General features: G+C 35.9%; 1 protein-coding gene across 7 annotated transcripts in view; it reads right to left on the bottom strand.

The window, feature by feature from the left end:
• Window positions 1–18685, bottom strand: part of ANKRD17 (ankyrin repeat domain 17) — a 143527-nt gene that overhangs the window by 110542 nt on the left and 14300 nt on the right. Inside the window, exon 1 of one of the 7 annotated variants that reach the window (XM_084758431.1) lies at window positions 5505–6354. The exons of 5 other annotated variants lie outside the window; for them this stretch is intronic. In XM_084758431.1, coding sequence (XP_084614557.1) covers window positions 5505–5558 — 54 coding nt within the window. In that variant the 5' untranslated portion in view covers window positions 5559–6354. Of the gene's footprint in view, window positions 1–5504; window positions 6355–18685 lie in introns of those variants that run through there. One more of the 7 variants, XM_084758435.1, reaches the window with a different exon arrangement.

Consider the following 18685-nt stretch of genomic DNA (forward strand, 5'->3'; position numbering starts at 1 on the left):
AAAACCAAAAGTCACCATTTTCACGAGGCTCCACACTAAAACCAATAATAAAGCAGAACTCTTATGTTCATCAACTTAGCAATCAACGATCAAGTTTATTTCATATCAAAATGAGCTCCTCAGTGAATTTCCCAACAATGCAGAATGGTTTCAAAGTTGTTGCATACATGCAAAAACTGCATTATTCAGATGGTTCCAACCCATTTGCACACAATACACTGACCACTAGATTACAAAGCATCAATGTGGGATTAGAGACTCACTGCAAAGCCTCGTCTGAATCTCATAGTCTCCTATGAAAATAATTCTATTTATTTGCACGTTTCTACCATTGTGTAACTGCCTGGAGCTTCTATGAGCCATTACAGTGTCTCTAAAATGTTAAAGGGATTACTACCATAAACTTAACCTGTTAGAGATTTACTCCTCTCCCAAAGCTGTTATCAAAGTAATGTGGCAACATCTGCCCACCATCCCAAGACAAACTAGGCTAAAAACATTATCTATACTGCAAAAACTAGCCTCAAGAACATGTATGTGTAGTGTATGTAAGTATATCTACATGAGGTATATATGTACATATACAGTTTTAAATGACAAGAATATAAAAATAAAAGCAGCATAACATATTGACAGTCCCACACTCACAAATACAGATACATACATACATACATATACACACACACAAAACAAACATCTAAAAATGCTATAATGAAATCCAAACAATGAAAAGTTAAAAATGACAATTGAAGGAAGAATGGTGGTACTACATTTAGAAGGCACAGGTACATTAGAGGCAGAGGAGAACTCTGAGTTCAAAGCCATCCAGGACTATTACATAGTGAGATGACTATCTCCCACCCAGAAGACTGTCAACATGTACAGGTAAAGAGTAATCAAACTATGAAAAATTAAAAACAATGTATGTCAACTTCCTAAAGATACTTCTGAAAATAGGCCTCAAATTATTTAGATATAAACAATGAAGAATGTTAGTAAACAAATATAGATCCATACAGATTTTAGCCTTTTAAAATACTCATGGCAAACATTTCTTCCTCTGTACTCTTCAAATTTAACCTTGTGAAACAAAATAAGCTGGGCCCACTACTGAATTTCAAGCATCCATCTGCCCACACTGCATGTACTTAAAAACCCAAAAATGAGTATAAGAAATTTACTCATCCAACATGCCTCCTAATTATAAAACCTTTCACTGCAACTGCCAAAATAATGTCCATCCTTAGTTTAACTTACATCCTCCACATCGATTTATATGTGTGACCTAAGGGTTACTGCGTCCAGGTCTTTCTAGTAGCAACTGCCACTATGACGTGCACCATGGAACTGAATGGAATACTACATGAATGATGTATATTAATATGCTGGTATGTTTTATAATGCCCGAGAAAAGAGACTACTCACATGGCTGATATAAAACCACCACCAAAAACAATGGTAAACAGCAAATGGACATTCCCTACTTGAACTACACATAGAATGACTTACTAAAACAGAAACTGCTCTATGGCTCTTTTAATCTTACTTAAAAAAGCAAACAGAAATCCTAGGACATCAATCAAGGTAAGATTGTACATTAAAGCAGGTTATATGATAAACCTGTTTATACTTAGTTTCAGTATTATACTTATTTCACTTTCAACTTTAAAGAGTCCAGTCAAATACTCAAGCTTTAACCTGATAAAACACTGTGACTGTAACATCAAGCATAATCTATAATCCTAGCTTTACCTGACAAAGAAATACAAAAGAATTATACTCAATACTAGTAACATTTCTATTATTATAAATGTTTTTCAAAAGAAAACATTAAAACCAAAGAGTATACTTTAAAGGATTTGGAATTTAATAAAAAGGTCCGTGATTTCCTGTATTTCATGTTGTCACATACAAAATCTATATATAAACCTCAAGTCTCTACACACAGCTCTTAGTCACTCAAACTCAGGCTACCCCACACCTCACAGGAAAGTGAAGGTTCTTTCTTCCCACTGATCTGAGAACTGCTGAGACCGGCTGCTGCATACAACTGACAGGAAAATCATGACATTCTGAAATTAGGACCGTATCTATACAAAACAACAAATATTACATTTAAGAAGTATTTATAGACTGGACGAAAGCCCAATTCAAATTTCTAACACTTTTCTAGTTTCTTGAGCAGTATTAATTCCTTTTACAGAAACGTAAAAGAACCAACAATAATTTTGACTAGTTTGGGGAAAAATTAGTGATTAGTTAAAAACAAATTATTCTTGTTCACCAAACTAGACAGCTGAAAAAACAGTAATATAAATTATAGCCAACCCCCTCTAGTTCTATTATGAATTTCAGAAATGTATTTCATTCAAGATATTAAAGATTTAAAGCGTTAACTATTCTTTCTGTGTGCATCTACATATACCTGTCCTCACTTCTGCCACAGACAGCATTCTGCCTAAAAATGGGCAAGTTTGGATGCAGGCAAAGTTAATGGCCAAACTGCCAAGGCAGGTTAAGCAAGTCCTCAACATTTACTGCCTCACAAATATGTCTGTCAAATATATAGGCCCAGAAGGCTGAAGATGATGTTCCAACGTTACAGAGAGTGTTGAGTGACTGTTAAAGCATCCAACTGTCTCTGTCATTTTTTTTTTTTCATTTGGAAGCTGCTAACCTGCACTTCCGGTTTACTCAGGTAATTAAATTTTATTCCTTCTCAAGTCTCTGATGGAGGTGAAAACCAGATAGTTTAGTCTTACAATTAAGCTTAGTTGTTAAGGGGTTAAGATGTTTTTAGGTATAGATAGATACTTTAAGTTAATAGAGATGTGATAGACATTGATTTACAGTCAGAATTTTAGACTCACCAAGATAGGAAAGACGTTTTCTTTAAGGTTGCCAATACAAGTAGCCAAAACACTATGAATGTAACATTAATATAATTCCTGATTGTTCTGTGGTTCTTCTTGCTGTATGTAATTTTATATACATGTAATAATATATATGTATATGTAAAAAAGAAGCATAAATAAAAAATAAAATGTGGTTTTAAAAATAAACCACAGGAAAGTTTAAAATTAAATTTGAAATCAAAACCACAGTACTAAGGATATGTCTATATTTCTGGTTTTAAGTTCTCTTTTACTAAGATTTAATAAGAGAACCTTTAAAACTTATATGACTAAAAGGGTCAAAGTACAAACCTGAAAAAAGTTTATGTTATTTTAACATAAATTAAAAAATCTAATAAGCCCTATGTTTTTAATAAGCAAAATGGCAAAGGTAAAAGCTACAAAAGTGCCCTTCAACTGGCTTATGTGCAGTAAGACTGACACTGCTGTACAGACACACTTTATTATTGATCCTTAACATTTAGAGTAGGTTATTTTTAAAAAGAAGCCAAAGTGGGGCATGGTGGTGCACACCTATAATCCCAGCACTCAGAAAGGCAGAAGCAGGTGAGTTTGAGGCCAGCCTGGTCTACAAGTGAATCCAGGACAGCCAAAGTGACACAGAGAAACCCTGTCTCAGGAAAACAAAACAAACAAGCCAAAGGTTATTTTTCTGGAAAAGTCATTAGATACGATTTGTCTACTTATAGTATTAAGACACTTTTTAAAATGGTGCATTTCATTTCAAAGTTTAAAAATATATTCTTTGCACTTTTATTCTAGCAGTGTATCATCCTAAATACTCTCACTTCCGGAAAGTAACTTCTTACTACTTGAAAATTTTTCACATGGATTCTGACACACTAAATTATATTCTAATATTTTAAACAGAAAGCTACTCAATACAGTTTAGTGTAACAAGTATAAAGAAACAAATTAAAATAGGTGGAAAATTAGGACAAACAAAATTGCAGTGATTCTAATAACTGATAACAAATAAATATATGATTCAACATCTAAGCCTGTTAATTTAATGGAAATTATGATAAGTAACTGTTATGACAACAGGTAAAAAAAAAAATCTGTACTTGGGAGTGTAACTATTCTCAAAGAGGTTTTTCCATCAGAAAATGAAGACTTCTAAAACACTTTATAATCTTAATTTAAATGTCCTAAGAAAATTGTCAAACAGGCTTACCAAAACTCCATGAATCAAATTTCTATAAAATCCAAGCAAATGTTTTAAAGTGCAAATTAAAAAGCACCACCACAGCATTAAAATCTAATTAGGTCTGTTTAAACTGTATTGCCAAAGAAGTCACATGATGTCTTGTAATTACTGAATTCTCTTAATGAATGTATATTCCACTGATTCCAAGTAAATTATTTCACAGCACTGTAAAGTAAACTAACTAATAGTGTCAAAGCTTGTGGGTTGGAAATTAACCACACAATTCAGCCTACACAGTAAGGGTTAGGAGGGGGGGGATATTGGCAGGTGTCTGCAAGGAGGTAGAAAATACAATGGAATCAGTTTTCATTCTGCAGAACCCTGAGACTTGCTGCAATGTCAGCTCCAGGAACACACTGAAAGACTCCAGAAAATGCTCATTGATCATGCAGCACTTTATAATGCGCAGAGGCTTTTTTTCTCCTCTTGGCCCCGCCCAGCTTCCCTTTGCAGCAGCTCCCAACCCCTCTCCCCACAGTGAAATCTCTCTTTTGAAGACGGTGAAATGGTCACAATTATCCTAGCACTACCATAAAGCCCCTATATCCGAATGGCCGTGCTTTTTATTCCTTTTCTTAAAGAGGAAAAAACAGTAACCAACACAATAAGAGTCCTGCAGCCTCACAGATAAGGATTTGAGATTTAAGTAAATACAATTTTTGATAGCATGCTACAACCAAGGCCATAATCAATTACAGTTGCCCTTTGACACCTATTTCCTTGAACCGCTTTCTATTCAAATAGTGTCATTTAAAGCTGATACAATCAGAAAAAAAGTATAATTTAAAATACCCATGAACGTAAATCATAAGAGATTTTCACTGATAGCATTTTAGTATCAGAAGTCAAATTTTAGAGGTTTTTTTTTTTAAGATTAAATTCCTAATTTATTTCATAATAAAGTCACATGGAAAATGCAGGACCAGAGTACATCCTTTAAATTAAGCAATTAGATTAGAAGACTAAAATAACCAGCAGTTTTTACAGGTAATTGCAAGCACAGCTTTAGGCTTAGATATGTAAATGAATTCAAAGACATTTGATACTAAATCTACTTCAAGCTGCTTTGCAGACCCCACCTTCTAATGAGTTAATCTAAAGGTCACCACCAGCACAAGGCTTTTGATCAAGTCCGAACCCACGTTCCCTTTTTCCCCTACCAAACACATCTACAATTTATAAAGCATGACATTTACACAGTTTAATAATCATGTGAACCAGACTGACACATTCTCACAGGAAATAAGGCTTGTCCGTATCCTGCTTTTATGCTCTGTCTCTCTCTGCTCTCTAATCTATTCATCTGTAAAATAATTCTAGCAGATAAGATTTCTTTGTTCAAATTTCCACTTCCATTTCATTTACAGACCTAACCCTACCTCAAGAATGTCCTCTAGCACATATGCTTCCATCTCAGCCGCTGTCTCCACCATGTTTTATCAAACTGCCATGTTTCTTACTGCACTATGATTAGATCATTGCCAGCAGGAACACTCCTCTGTGTCAGCAAGGGAACAGGAAATGGAATGTTCTATTACATGCCTAAAGCAGCTTAGCTGTTCACCAGCCAGGCATCTACCAAAAGAGCAGGGGGTGACTCACTCTGTATTCTTTAAAGACACAGAGGCTCTATTCCGAAGCAAACTGTCAAGTAAATTCAATAGATAAACTCTCTTATTTTACCATTACAAATTATAAAATCCCAATTTTCCTAAAAGAGTACGTGTATTTTTAAGCTACGTAACACATTGGTTCCCTGACTAAACAAAAGATGTTCAATTTAGTAAAGGCTTACAGTGAGATTAATTGCTGTACTAAAGATGCAGAGGAGGCGGCATGATAATGCCAAGTTAAGAATTAAGAGAAATCAAGCAAACAGAATGTAAAATATACCTAACTACTGTGGCTGACTTAGAAGTTTTAGAATTATCTTTTTTATTTTTCTTTTCTTTCTTTCCGTTTTGTTGTTTGTTTTGTTTTTCGAGACAGGGTTTCTGTGTAGCCTTGGCTGTCCTAGACTCACTTTGTAGACCAGGCTGGCCTCGAACTCTGGGATTGAAAGTATGCGCCACCACGCCTGGCTAAGAAGTATCTTAATGCACACTTTTAAATGGTCAACTGTTTTCCTATAAATTCATCTGTTTGTAAAACCCTTTATGTACAAAATGAACAGCTATTATGTACTGCAGAATGTTATTTTCTGGTAATACTTTTATTGTCATTTATTAACTACAACAGTGTAGGATTTTTCTATTAATATAAATAAATGTTGTAAGACACCTGACATAACTACTGTGTGTCAGTAAGTATTTTAGGGGTAGCCAACATAAGGTTTCTTCCTAACAATGAGATGAAGTGAGATAAAGTACCTACTGTATAGTATTTGTACTATATGTAGGAGTTTTGTTTTGTGATTTAGAAAACAAAAAATGTGTTATTTAGGCTTCTTAATAACCCAGCTATGTAACACTAACTTAATAGTACTAGTAAGTATAGTGAGTTTACTATATGCTATTAAGTGCTATTATTATACCCACTTTAAAGATGTGGAAAGCAAGGCAGGGAATACAAGCTGCTTGTGTGATCATTCCTAGCTAAACTATTTGGTTGAAGAACTAAAAGTGGTAAATCTAAGCAGTTGCCTCTGGATTTTATTCTCAGAATCGTCTTCTACGGTCTTTCTCTAGGCAGTAGTACTTACATTTCATGGGTAAGGAAACAATGTCTCAGGTCAGGCACAGAGTTACATACCAAAGCCAAAGGTACACTCAGCCTAGAATTACGGAGCATGTGAGGTTACTGGCAAACAGCAGTATCCTGAATGCTGCTGCCCTTGGCCCACATGCAGCATCCACATTGACGTATGACAGTGCTTCCTTGGCAGCTTCTCTAAGTAACCTCCCTGGTGAAACCTAGCACAAAGTAAACCCAGCAATCTGAATTTTATTACCTCCTACCTTCAAGGTCAACCATCTTTAAGGTTCAAACAAACTTTATCTTTAGACCAAAGAGCAAACTTTCTCTCCCTCAGAACTTCAGTAAAAATAAACAAAGACAAGGTTAAATTCAAGAACTCAGAGGTTAGAGCATTCATTCTTTTTTTCTCTTAAGCCTAGAAAAGACATCTCAATTTTTTTATTTTAAAAATATAGGTTCCTCCAAAACTCAAACCAAATATGCTCACTGGCACTAGCAAGGTCGCTCAATGAGTAAAGGGCTTGCTGCACACGGCTAAGCCTGGAACCTACATAAAGACTGAAGGAGAGAAATCAACTGCACAAAATTCAGTATGAATAGAACACACATTTAAAATGTACTTTGATGTTTTGTTAACATCAAAACAGTGATTTTTCCATTAACTTCCCTTTCTATGCCATACTGCTAATATAATGACTTGATGTTAAAGCAAGGAAAATACTATGAAAGGAGATGCATAAATTTCTGTCTTAAACCAGGCGTGGTAGCGCCCGCCTTTAATCCCAGCACTGGGAGGCTGGCAGATTGCTGAGTTTAAGGCCAGCCTGGTCTACAAAGCAAGTCCAAGACAGACTCAAAGAAACCCTGTCTCGGGGGTGGGGGGCGGGGGGAGAATACACACACACACACACACACACACACACACACACACACACACACACACACATACATTGTCGTATATATTGTTTTAAGATTGATAACTTTTTAATAGTGCATCACCTTCAGCTCAACAGCACTTTAGGGGGAGGGGGTTGGACCTCTTGTTAGTTGTACAGAACAGAGTTCAATGAGAAGACCATTTCTCCCTAATAGCACAGATAGGAAATAGTAGTAGACGCTTACTAAGTATCTAGGCCCAGGACTGGTTTCCTAAGCAAGAAAAAGAGGAAAATTAGACAGTAACACAAATGTGCTAATAAGCCAGAGCACCATTTTGCATATTGATGTCTTTCCCTAAATTTTATGTTTATTTTTGGTGATGGCAATCAAACCTAGTAAGATTTCAAAATCTCCATTTTCAGACAAAAGGACAATGTAAAGATGTCACCCACAGAAAAACATACTAAGAAAAAAAATTTACTTCTCAAAATATATTTATGGTTTTCTCCTACATTAAAAGTATAGTGTAGCATACATATTAAAAAAAAAAAACTCAATTGCACAATAGCCTAGCTAAGCATAAGTAAAAGACCATAAAACTTAAAAAGTAACTTAATGAAAATGCTTATGAAATACAGCAAGATTTTTGAAAGGACACTTTATAAAACATCAATGCATATCTATGTTTTACCTCCTATGTCACCTACCCTAGTTATGCCATAAAAGGACTGAAGATCATAGATGCATGCCTAATTTATCACAGTAATATTCTTTTCATTACTATTAAATTTATTTCCTTTTACTAAGTATGCTCTTTGCCTATAGGAATACATATGCATGGAAAACACGAACAACATAAAACATAAGACATGACAGGACTGAGGATGCAGCTCGGTGGTAGAGCACTGGCCATGCATATCCAATACCCTGAGTTTTACTGTCAGCGCCGAAAAAAATAGACTTAAGAGAAAAAATAAACTTACAGTGTAAAGTAGACCTCTTACCATCCTTAGAGTTGCAACCAACTGAGTATATAACAGCTTACATTTTTCATACACATCTTGCTGTTAGGACTACTTTTACACAAATCCAAGTATGCTATGCATAGTTATCCCTGTTTCCATGGGTTCTGCACCACTGGGTCCTATCCACTGCAAAATGTAACAACAAAAGTGGCATCTGTACAACTATTTACGTAACAGAGAGAGAGAGAGAGAGAGAGAGAGAGAGAGAGAGAGAGAGAGAGAGAGAGAGAGAGAATATGAATGCAGCTAAGTAATCAAGAGAAGAGTTAAGTAGGCAGAAGGTGGAACAAACAGTAAAGTTTGACAGGAAGAAAAATGTCTGAGGGACCATCAGTTTTTGTACATGGAAAACGGAAGACTCATCACTTGCTGAATCACAGGTAGCTGTTGAGTTTTTTCCAGGTGAGGGAAGATGATAATGCATATAATGGAGTCCAAATCTTGAAGGACACCAACAGAATTTTGAGATCTTTCTCCTATAGATGAATTGTTCAAGTTAGCATATAGTCATTTTCATTTTCCTAATGAAGCAGCTTTTAACCTTTTAGGACACATGCAGGAAGCTGCACAAATGTTATACACTTATGTAAATTTTAAACGAAGGACCGGAGTACTTTGGCCCCAGTTCTCCAACCAGCACTGGACTGTGTACACAAACTGCATGTTGAACATCCTCTCTGTGTAAATGTAGTACTCGACAACATATGCTCCGACTAGCACATGTTAAATCTATTTTAGACAACTGCTCTAATTTCCAATAAAAACAATATTGCAACACATTTCATCAGTTCACTACTGACAGGCATTTATAGTGTCCATGATAGGTAGTAATATTATAATTAACACTCTTCAGTATATTCTCTGGATATGCCAGAATATGACCATACAGTAACTTTCTAAAGATGCATATGTACAAAATGTTTCTAAATTAAATCTAATGAGCGATATGTATCTGTACAAATACAATGTATTACTGACACAAATCTATAGGAAATCCTAGGTCCAAAATCAGCATTAGCCATAAAGGTATCTAGGGTTATACTTAATTTCTCTACATTTTCACATTACAAGGGAAAGACAGAAGTCACACCTTCTTAACACTTATCTTCTTCCCTTTAAAAATAATGATTCTTGGTAATTAATTTCAATTAATTACTGTTTAAAATGCTACACTGCAGAGACTATCAAGATGTATGTATTCAGAGAAAAGAATGGGATAAAAGAATCTGAACTATAAAAACATAATCTACTTCTGTTAAAACGTAAATTCCACCCAAGGTTTGGTATTGGTGCTTTTCTTTAACTTGTAGATTACTGTGAATAAGTAGATCTCTGTGTAAAAATTCAATATATTAAAACCCCAGAACCTACAGAAAATATGAGTATATTCTTATTAAATAAAATATGGTTAACTATAGGCAAGCGAGGGGTACATGCCTGTAATCTCAGCACTCAGGGAGTCAGAGGCAGGCTCTGCACATCTGAGGCTTGGTCTAAGTAAGTCCAGGACAGCCAAGGCTACACAGAGAAACCCTGTCTTGAAAAACAAAACAAAAAAACAAAAAAGAAAGAAAGAGAGAAAGAAAAGTTAAGTGCACTAACCTATGCCTTACAGTTTTCTAGCTATTGTAGGTGTTTTTGTTTGGTTTTTTTTTTTTTAAAAAGGTCTCACTATGTAGTCCAGGGTATCAGAGGGCTTCTTATGTGGCCCAGCCTCATCTGGAATTCATGATTTTCTTGCTTCAGCTGGGGTTACTGACATCTATCACCATATGCAGCCAAATTATCTACTTTCTTTTTTTTGTTTGTTTGTTTGTTTGTTTGTTGTTTTTATTTTGTTTTGTTTTGTTTTGAAGATAAGGTGTTTCTGTGTAGCCTTGGCTATCCAGGGCTCACTTTGTAGACCAGGCTGGCCTCAAAGTAACAGCAATCTACCTACCTCTGCCTCCCTGACAGCTGGGATAACAGGCATATGCCAACACACCAGACTCCCAAATTACCTATTCTCAAAGGATACATTTTAATGTAGTCTTTCCATGTACACTAAGAGGAAGAATGGGCAACAATAAAGAGTGTTTGAGTCTTCTGTTTCTTTGAGGATTGAAGCAGTCACAATAGCACTGGCTGGCATACTTGTTACATGGCTGGGAAACTGTGGACACTACTGCTTTTGTCTTTCTCGCAGAGTGCTGAATACTGCGCACTATGGCTGTCAGTCTTAGTACTGAGAAAGCTATACCATATATCCTATATCTGAGACTATATTTAAATATGACAAAGGCTAAAGTTCTGCCTATATTAAATATTTTTAAATATTCAATTTTATTGTCTAAATAAAATTTTCTCAGGGTCATTAAAATTTAAAAAAAAAAATTTAAACCCAGGAACTCTGCTTTATATTTTTTGAGGGTCGCTGGTGAACTGGGCCTCACTATGTAGCCTAACTGGCCAAAAACCCAGTAACTTTCTTTTTAGAGATCACTGTTAACAGTTTGAGCATTCATTTATACATTTACTGAGTACTTACCAGGTGCTGAGGTCTATACAACATACTGGATACAGAATGATTGAAAGAAAAGTCTACTTTAAAAATTCATAATCTACATGAACCTCATCAAGATTCCTGGCCAAGTTTACCATCTGCCTAAAATCCTCATCATTTTTTCTCATTATAGTCCCTTTCTATTCTTCCCAAAGCAAAGTAATAAATAAAACATAAAATTCAACTTAGAACAGCACAGAAGAGAACCATTACACTTAAATGCAAGAAATTTTCAAACTAGATGTGTGCTATATACAGAACATGATTTACGCAACCTTATCCAAACTTAAGCAACACAGTCAGTGAAGGGAAGAAGGCAGCTGCTGGCCAAGCGCATCTCAAGTAAAAGCTGTGTCTGATGGCACTTGGATGTGTTACCTCTCCCTCAGATAGGCTGGGCACACATGAAGTCATTATTTTTCTAGTACTCACACAATAGGACCTATGTATACAAAACTGACAAATTATTATTTCTATGTCCCATTCACCTTCCAAATTTACTAGTACTGTACAAGATTTTCAAATAAAAAATTACAGGCACATTAGAAATTAATTATCTCAACATTTTATTTTTTTAAGATTTATTTATTATGTATACATTGCTCTGTCTGCATGGACATGTGCACACCAGAAGAGAGCACCAGATCTCATTATAGATGGTCGTGAACCACCATGTGGATGCTGGGGAAGAGCAGTCAGTGCTCTTAACCACTGAGCCTTCTCTTCAGCCCCAACATTTTATTTTTAAAAATATAAATCTACTGATAGTATAATACTATTATTCTAGCTAGCAATATATTAACTATTCCCTGCTACAAAGCAACCACTAGCAAAGAGAAATCAGATACACACACATCCTACACACATATATAAATTGGAGGTAAGCTGGAAATATACATTTAAATCATAAGGAAAAAAAATCTTAAAGCCAGAGGCCTGAAGAAATGGAATGCTTAAAAAAATAAAAAAAGAAAGAAAGAAAGAAAAAAAGAAAGATGCTCAAGGAATCCTATTGCTGTCACTAGCTCTCTTCCTCTAATTCCTTGTTGGCCTGGATTCCCTGATCTTAATGTCCAATTAGTACAGTGTCAAGAGACATTACCATTATGGAATTCTAGCATAATCTATCTTAACAAACTTTGAATTGTTGACCTGCAAGCAATCATTTCAATTACCAAGATTATCCTTTCAAATTTAATGTATTTATTTATTTATTTATTGTATTAAATATATAACATTAAGTTGTCTAGGGCTAGGCTAGAAACTACAGAAAGGGCACTATCCCCATGAGGGATCACTACAGAGCTGTCACAAAGAAAACTCTACCTCAGTGTTTCTACTTCTCCATCAGTGTACACCCTTCTAAACCACTGGCCTGTGTTTTCAAGAGGATGATTCTTTTAAGTGTGAGAGTGTTCTGTCTGCATGTATGAGGTCTGTACACCACACATGTGCCTCGTGCTCAAGGACTGGAGTATACATGGTTATGAACAGCCATGTAAATGCTGAGAATCAAACTCAGATCCTGTGTAAAAGCAGCCAGCGCTCCTGGTCAAGATGTAGCGCCATCTACTGCTCCCGCGGCACCATGTATGCTGCCATGCTCCCTACCATGACGATGGACTAAACCTCTACAACTGCCAGCAAGCCCACAACCGAATGCTTTCTTTTCTAAGAGTTGCTTTGGTCATGATGTCTCTTCATAGCAATAGAACAGTGACCAAGACAAACAGCATTAATCAAACACTGCGAGAAAGGAAATTAAAAGAATATGATGGATCATCTATGTAAAATCCACTCATTTCAAAGAAAATTTCCATCAATATCCATAAAATGGAGTAACAACTTCATGGGTGGCCTAGAAAATGAGGCAAAAGCTGTGTACTTTATGAACATAATTTAGCTGTCTATGAAACTCTTCCCCATCCAGGGGGAGGAAAGTAAATATAAAAGCTAATTCATTCTTAGTTTTTTGTTGTTGTTGTTCCTGACTGATCAAAGAAGAACAAAGGATGGTTGATAGTGACTTAAAATGTTCTTTTCGGGAGCTAAAAAGATGGTCCAGTGGTTAAAAGCATTTACCGCTCAATCATGGGACCACAGAGTTCAGAGTTCAGGTCCCAGCACCCACATTGGGTAGTTGGCAAATGCTGGGAACTGCAGCTCCAGGGAATCTGACACCCTTTTCCTAGCCCTCTAGGCACTGCATGTATACATGTACACACACACACACACACACACACACACACACACACACACACAAATATGTATATACAAAAGCCTAAATAAGTCTTAAAAATAAAAGAAAATATAAATAAATAAAAGTAAACATAAAGTGTACTCATTGGCTCTGGTAAGTTGGCTTGCTGTGCAAGTCCTCAGACTTCATTCTATCCCTGTAACTCACGGTGACAGGGGAGAACCCATTTCTCCACGTTATCTTCTAACATCTATTCCCACACCATGGCAGCAGTGCAATCACACACACACACTCTCCTACACGTAAATAAATAAAACATTTGAATCAATGATAGCATCTCAAACACTAAACAGTAGCCCCTCCCAAATGGGAATTTTTGTAGTTAACAGACATAATTACTGAGGGCTGAGGTAAGGAAATAGTAGACTACAACCCAAAAAGAGGGAAAGAGAATTGTTCCTGACTCAAAAAGAACAATCTCAACTTTATTCCAACATTCTATATACGCATAAAGGAACCAAGTATTCAATCAACTATTAAAGTATCTTCATTCTTTAGAGCTCAGTTGCACAATCCCACAGACAGGTCATGTGTGTACTGAAAAAGGGGGCGGGGGAGACAGCACTAATCATTTTCTGAAACAACCGAAAGGCAGGGAAAAAAATAAAGAAAAAATTAGGCATGCTGGTACAGTCCTTTAACACCACCAATAAGGAGTCAGTCCAGTGGATCTTTGTTGAATTTGAGGCCAGCCTAGCCTACAGTCAGTACCAAGCCAGCCAGAGTTATACAGCTGACTGTATGTAAGTTATATAAGATGCTGTCTGAGAAGAACAAGTTTCTACATGAACAACAAAATCTGAAAATAAATACAGAACAAATCCAATGTGTTTCTGGCAGCTTTCAACTACGTTCTCTGACATAACTTCACTGCAGCCCTTGGTTCTGAACACAACATAAAACTAAATGCAACAATGATTAAACGCCCCAGCTCAGACCCAAGGCTGTTGTATATGTTTTGAATTAAGGTATTTTTACTGTACATACGAAGTTTTCTGAACTTATAAAAACATACTTAAATATGGAAAGTAACGGCTAACACTTTCCTACCATCAGTCTTCATCGTGTATTGAATTAGTCTTAATTACTATCTTTAAGGTAATACTGGATTCTAGTATTTTACTTATATACTTAAGATATATGTTTGCCATTCTGTGTTCTTCATTTACACAAAGCAGCATTTTCAGCACTGAAGACGACAAAAATCAATGCATCAATGAATTCTATAAAATGTTGAAAATGATGTGCCCTGCAATATCAAATATTCAGCCAAGATTCAGACCCTTTTGTAAATGTAAGTAAGCAGATCCACCCTACTAGTATGTAAATTAGCCATCATCTTAATAAATGATAAAATTATATGTATGCCAAAGGATGTTTCATTTGTTTACCTATACCTATATATCCAGGTGATATTTAAAAATTCTTCAAGGCAAAAGGGGTCCTGAGTGGAAAAGTTAGAAAATCCTAATTTAGAGAAACCTTGTTAAAAAGCTCAGTAGATCAAATATGAAGAAACAAAATTAAACAATAACTAGTCCCAACTCAGATGGTACTAAGGAAGAATTTTATAGTAAGATGCTAGCTCAGTTTAATAATATCCTTTCCAGAAGAAATAATGCTAGAACACAAAATGCAAAAACAATGAGTTATTTCAAAGTTAAATACAACTTTAAGTACAATATTTATAAAGTATTCCGATGCCTGGATTTAAAGATTCTAGACTCTGACTGCTTTTCTTACTATCCTTCGATTAAAATCATCATAAAAACCTCTGTGGGGGCCTCAGTGGCTAAGAACACAGGCTTCTTCTAGAGGACCTAGCCTCACTTCCCCCACACTCACATGGCAGCTCACAACCTTCTGTAAATCCAGTTCCAAGGGATCTGTCCTCTACAGTCTCCAAGGCACCAGGCACACAGGTGGTACACAGATATAAATGCAAGCAAAACAATCATATACATATAAAATAAAAATAACTTAAAAATCCAAGCTTTTGTTACTGGTATTGAAAGATGAGGGAACCTTAGTATTTCTTTAAGGCATATAAACTTCAATGGTGCCCATCTTCCCCCATCCACCCGAGACAGGATTTCTCTGTGTAGCCCTGGCTGTCCTCGAACTCTGAGACCTGCCTGCCTCTGCCTCCCTGAGTGCTGGGATTGCAGACATGTTTAAGCAAGGCTGTTCTTCTGGACCTTATGAAATAAAGAACTAACATTCTCATGTATGAGGAAAAAAAGACTGCAAAATATCAAGTCTGCATTTAGGTCTTGGTATAAAAAAGACAGGTGGCTAAGGCTAAAGTATGTAAGAACATCCTGATGCTGAGGCACATTTACAGCTTACAGCCTATTACCAAGAGAATGAGCGCAGGTACTCCTAGAAACAGAGAGCTGAGCTGATAGTCAAAGGGATCTTCAACTGTAAAGTAGTTATGCAGAGGCAGGCTAAAGTAAAAGTTAAAGGGCTGGACAGATGCCTCAGAGGTTAAGAGCACTGGCTGCTCTTCCAAAGGGCCTGAGTTCAATTCCCAGCAACCACATGGTGGCTCATGACCATCTATAATGAGATCTGGTGGCCTCTTCTGGTGTGCAGGTGTACATGCAGACAGAACACTGTGAAATAAATCTTAGAAAAAAAAAAAGGTAAAGGTTAAAGTGACAAGTCCACAAAGTTAAGTGGGGACTCTGTGTTAAAGGGTCTGAGGCTAAGAAAACAGCATGTTCAGAAGCAGCAAGATGCTCACTTACTACCAAGCCTAACAACTTTAGTTAGTTCCCTAGAACTACATGGTGGAAGGAAACAAGTGAATCCCACAAGTGCTATGGGTCACAGGCAACCACAAATACATAAAATACATGATTACACACATACATAAATAAATGTGATTTTAAATGATTTTAATGAAAGTATATTCAAATCTTTGTTTTGATAACGTCATTTTATCCAAAACCTTAGCCTTAGTTATTATGCCTATAGCAAAGAATTAGCCACAGAAAATTAACAGTATAATGAATTACTAAAATTTTAAAGTTCTAAAGAAAGTTAAAAAATATATTCCATTTAAATTCTTAAGACCTAGTGAATCCAGAATATAATCCTGTCTAAACCAAATAACTAACATTTTGTAGACTCATAATTACTGGACCCATGCATGGCCTTAGCCTGTGGTATCACTGCCACTTAAAACCATGCACATATATTTTGTTGGGAGTATATAAATTCATCAAGTAATGACATTTTTCAAAATTGGGAAGAAAAATAAGTGAGTTTTTTCTAAATAAAATAAACAAACAAATAACTAGGTCATAGGCCGATAATGTGACTCAATGGATAAAAGCATTTGCCTCCAAGCCTAACAGCCTGAGTTCAATCCCCAGAACCTACAAGTGAAAAAGAATTGGTTTCTGCAATTTGTCCTTAAACTCCACATATGTGCTCCGGAAAACATATACAAATAGATGTAATAAAAACCAACTTTTGAAACTAACCAAGTATCTTAAATAACAAGTAAAGACATTTTTCACAAGGCTCTCTTGCAGGTGTAACAAGAGCATCTTTAGAAACCCTAAGTTCACCAATGTTTCACATACACTCTATCACACAATTACCTCTAAAACAAAGGTTAACTACACTCTTTTTGTTTTAGCGTCTGAAAGCTTCAGCTTACATGTCACACTTACCTGGCAACAAAGACATTCTTCCCAATTTACATTTTGAGAACTTACACTATGACATTAGCTACAGGGTATGTATTTTTATATGATGTTTAACAATAATGAGAAGACAGAATATAATTTACTGATCACCTTCACAATCTATAAACTCAACCTCCAGATCAGTCACATGAACATTCTCAAGCTGGAAGTTAGGGAACCAACAGGAAGAAATAGAACAGAACAAAGCTAACACGACACCCAGAGTCCCGCAGGGAGCTTGTCTTACACATAAAGCAGACTACAAGCAGTCCTTACAGATCTGAACGAAGACCTCACGGGGGACACAATAGTCTGCTAGATTCTGTACTTTATACAAAAATCCATGTTTTGAGCAATTACTAGAAAGGCCATAAAAGGACAGGAAGGAGGCAGCAGAGCAGAGAAGTTAAGAAAGTAGATTCTAACAAATACTGTGCATATCCCAGTTCCACCATTTAACCTCGAGAAAATGACGTGCATGTCTTGATTTTTTTTTCCACTCTAAAAAGGAGTAATTAAGGTCATTATAGAATATACATAAAGCAGTCAAAACTGCCTCAGACTCAGAACTAAAGTACATTTTGGGTTATTTATAATTACTAAATATGCAGAGAAGTTGTATTTGTGGATGAAACAGTCAATGGAATTCTCCCCAAATAGACTAATACATATGAACAGAACAGGGCTTGTAAGCTAGCATTCAATCTAGCAGATCAACACCCAACAAAGCCACTACAGTTTCAAATTTTATGTTGACATGAATAACATGATAAAAAAAAAAAAACCTATGGGGCCAACAAGATGCTCAATAGTAAGTAAAGGTGTTGTCTGGCCATGCAAGCCTGATGATCTAAGTTTGATCCCTGAAACCCACATAAAGGCAGAGAAAACAGACTCCATAAGTATCCTGACCTCTTTACACTTACACACACACACACACACACAGACACACACACAGTTTTCCACATGTAGAATCTATGATACTAATTAAGAAAGCTTCAGGGAGTATTTCTTCAACATCCCCATTTATTCAAAACCAAACTTTGATTCCATAAATATTTATACATCTATATGCAACTGTACAGAAAAAGGCAAAAGCTTAAGTTTTACAACAAACAAATATACAAGAAAATTTTAATTACTGTCTTTACCTATCTTGCTCTACTGTTTAAGTTTTCGGTCATCATTTACTATGTAACTTAGCAAAGAAAGCTAATGTAATGTACCTTTAAGATTACAACAATGTAAAATTGAATACTCTATTACCTGTAGAAACTTCTGAAAGGTTTTCTTTGAAGGACATTATCCTATTCCCTCCACAGAATAAAACATATCCACTTTAGGTCTTAGAGAAGTTCTAGTCTCATTATTCTATGAACAGCAACTGTGTGAGTTTTAAACCATTTACAGTTTATCTGAAATTTATACAGAAGGTGTGTGTGTGTCTGTGCACGCA

This window comes from Acomys minous, assembly GCF_964271855.1.
Source record: "Acomys minous genome assembly, chromosome: 15".
In the NCBI taxonomy this organism is placed as follows: Eukaryota; Metazoa; Chordata; class Mammalia; order Rodentia; family Muridae; genus Acomys; species Acomys minous.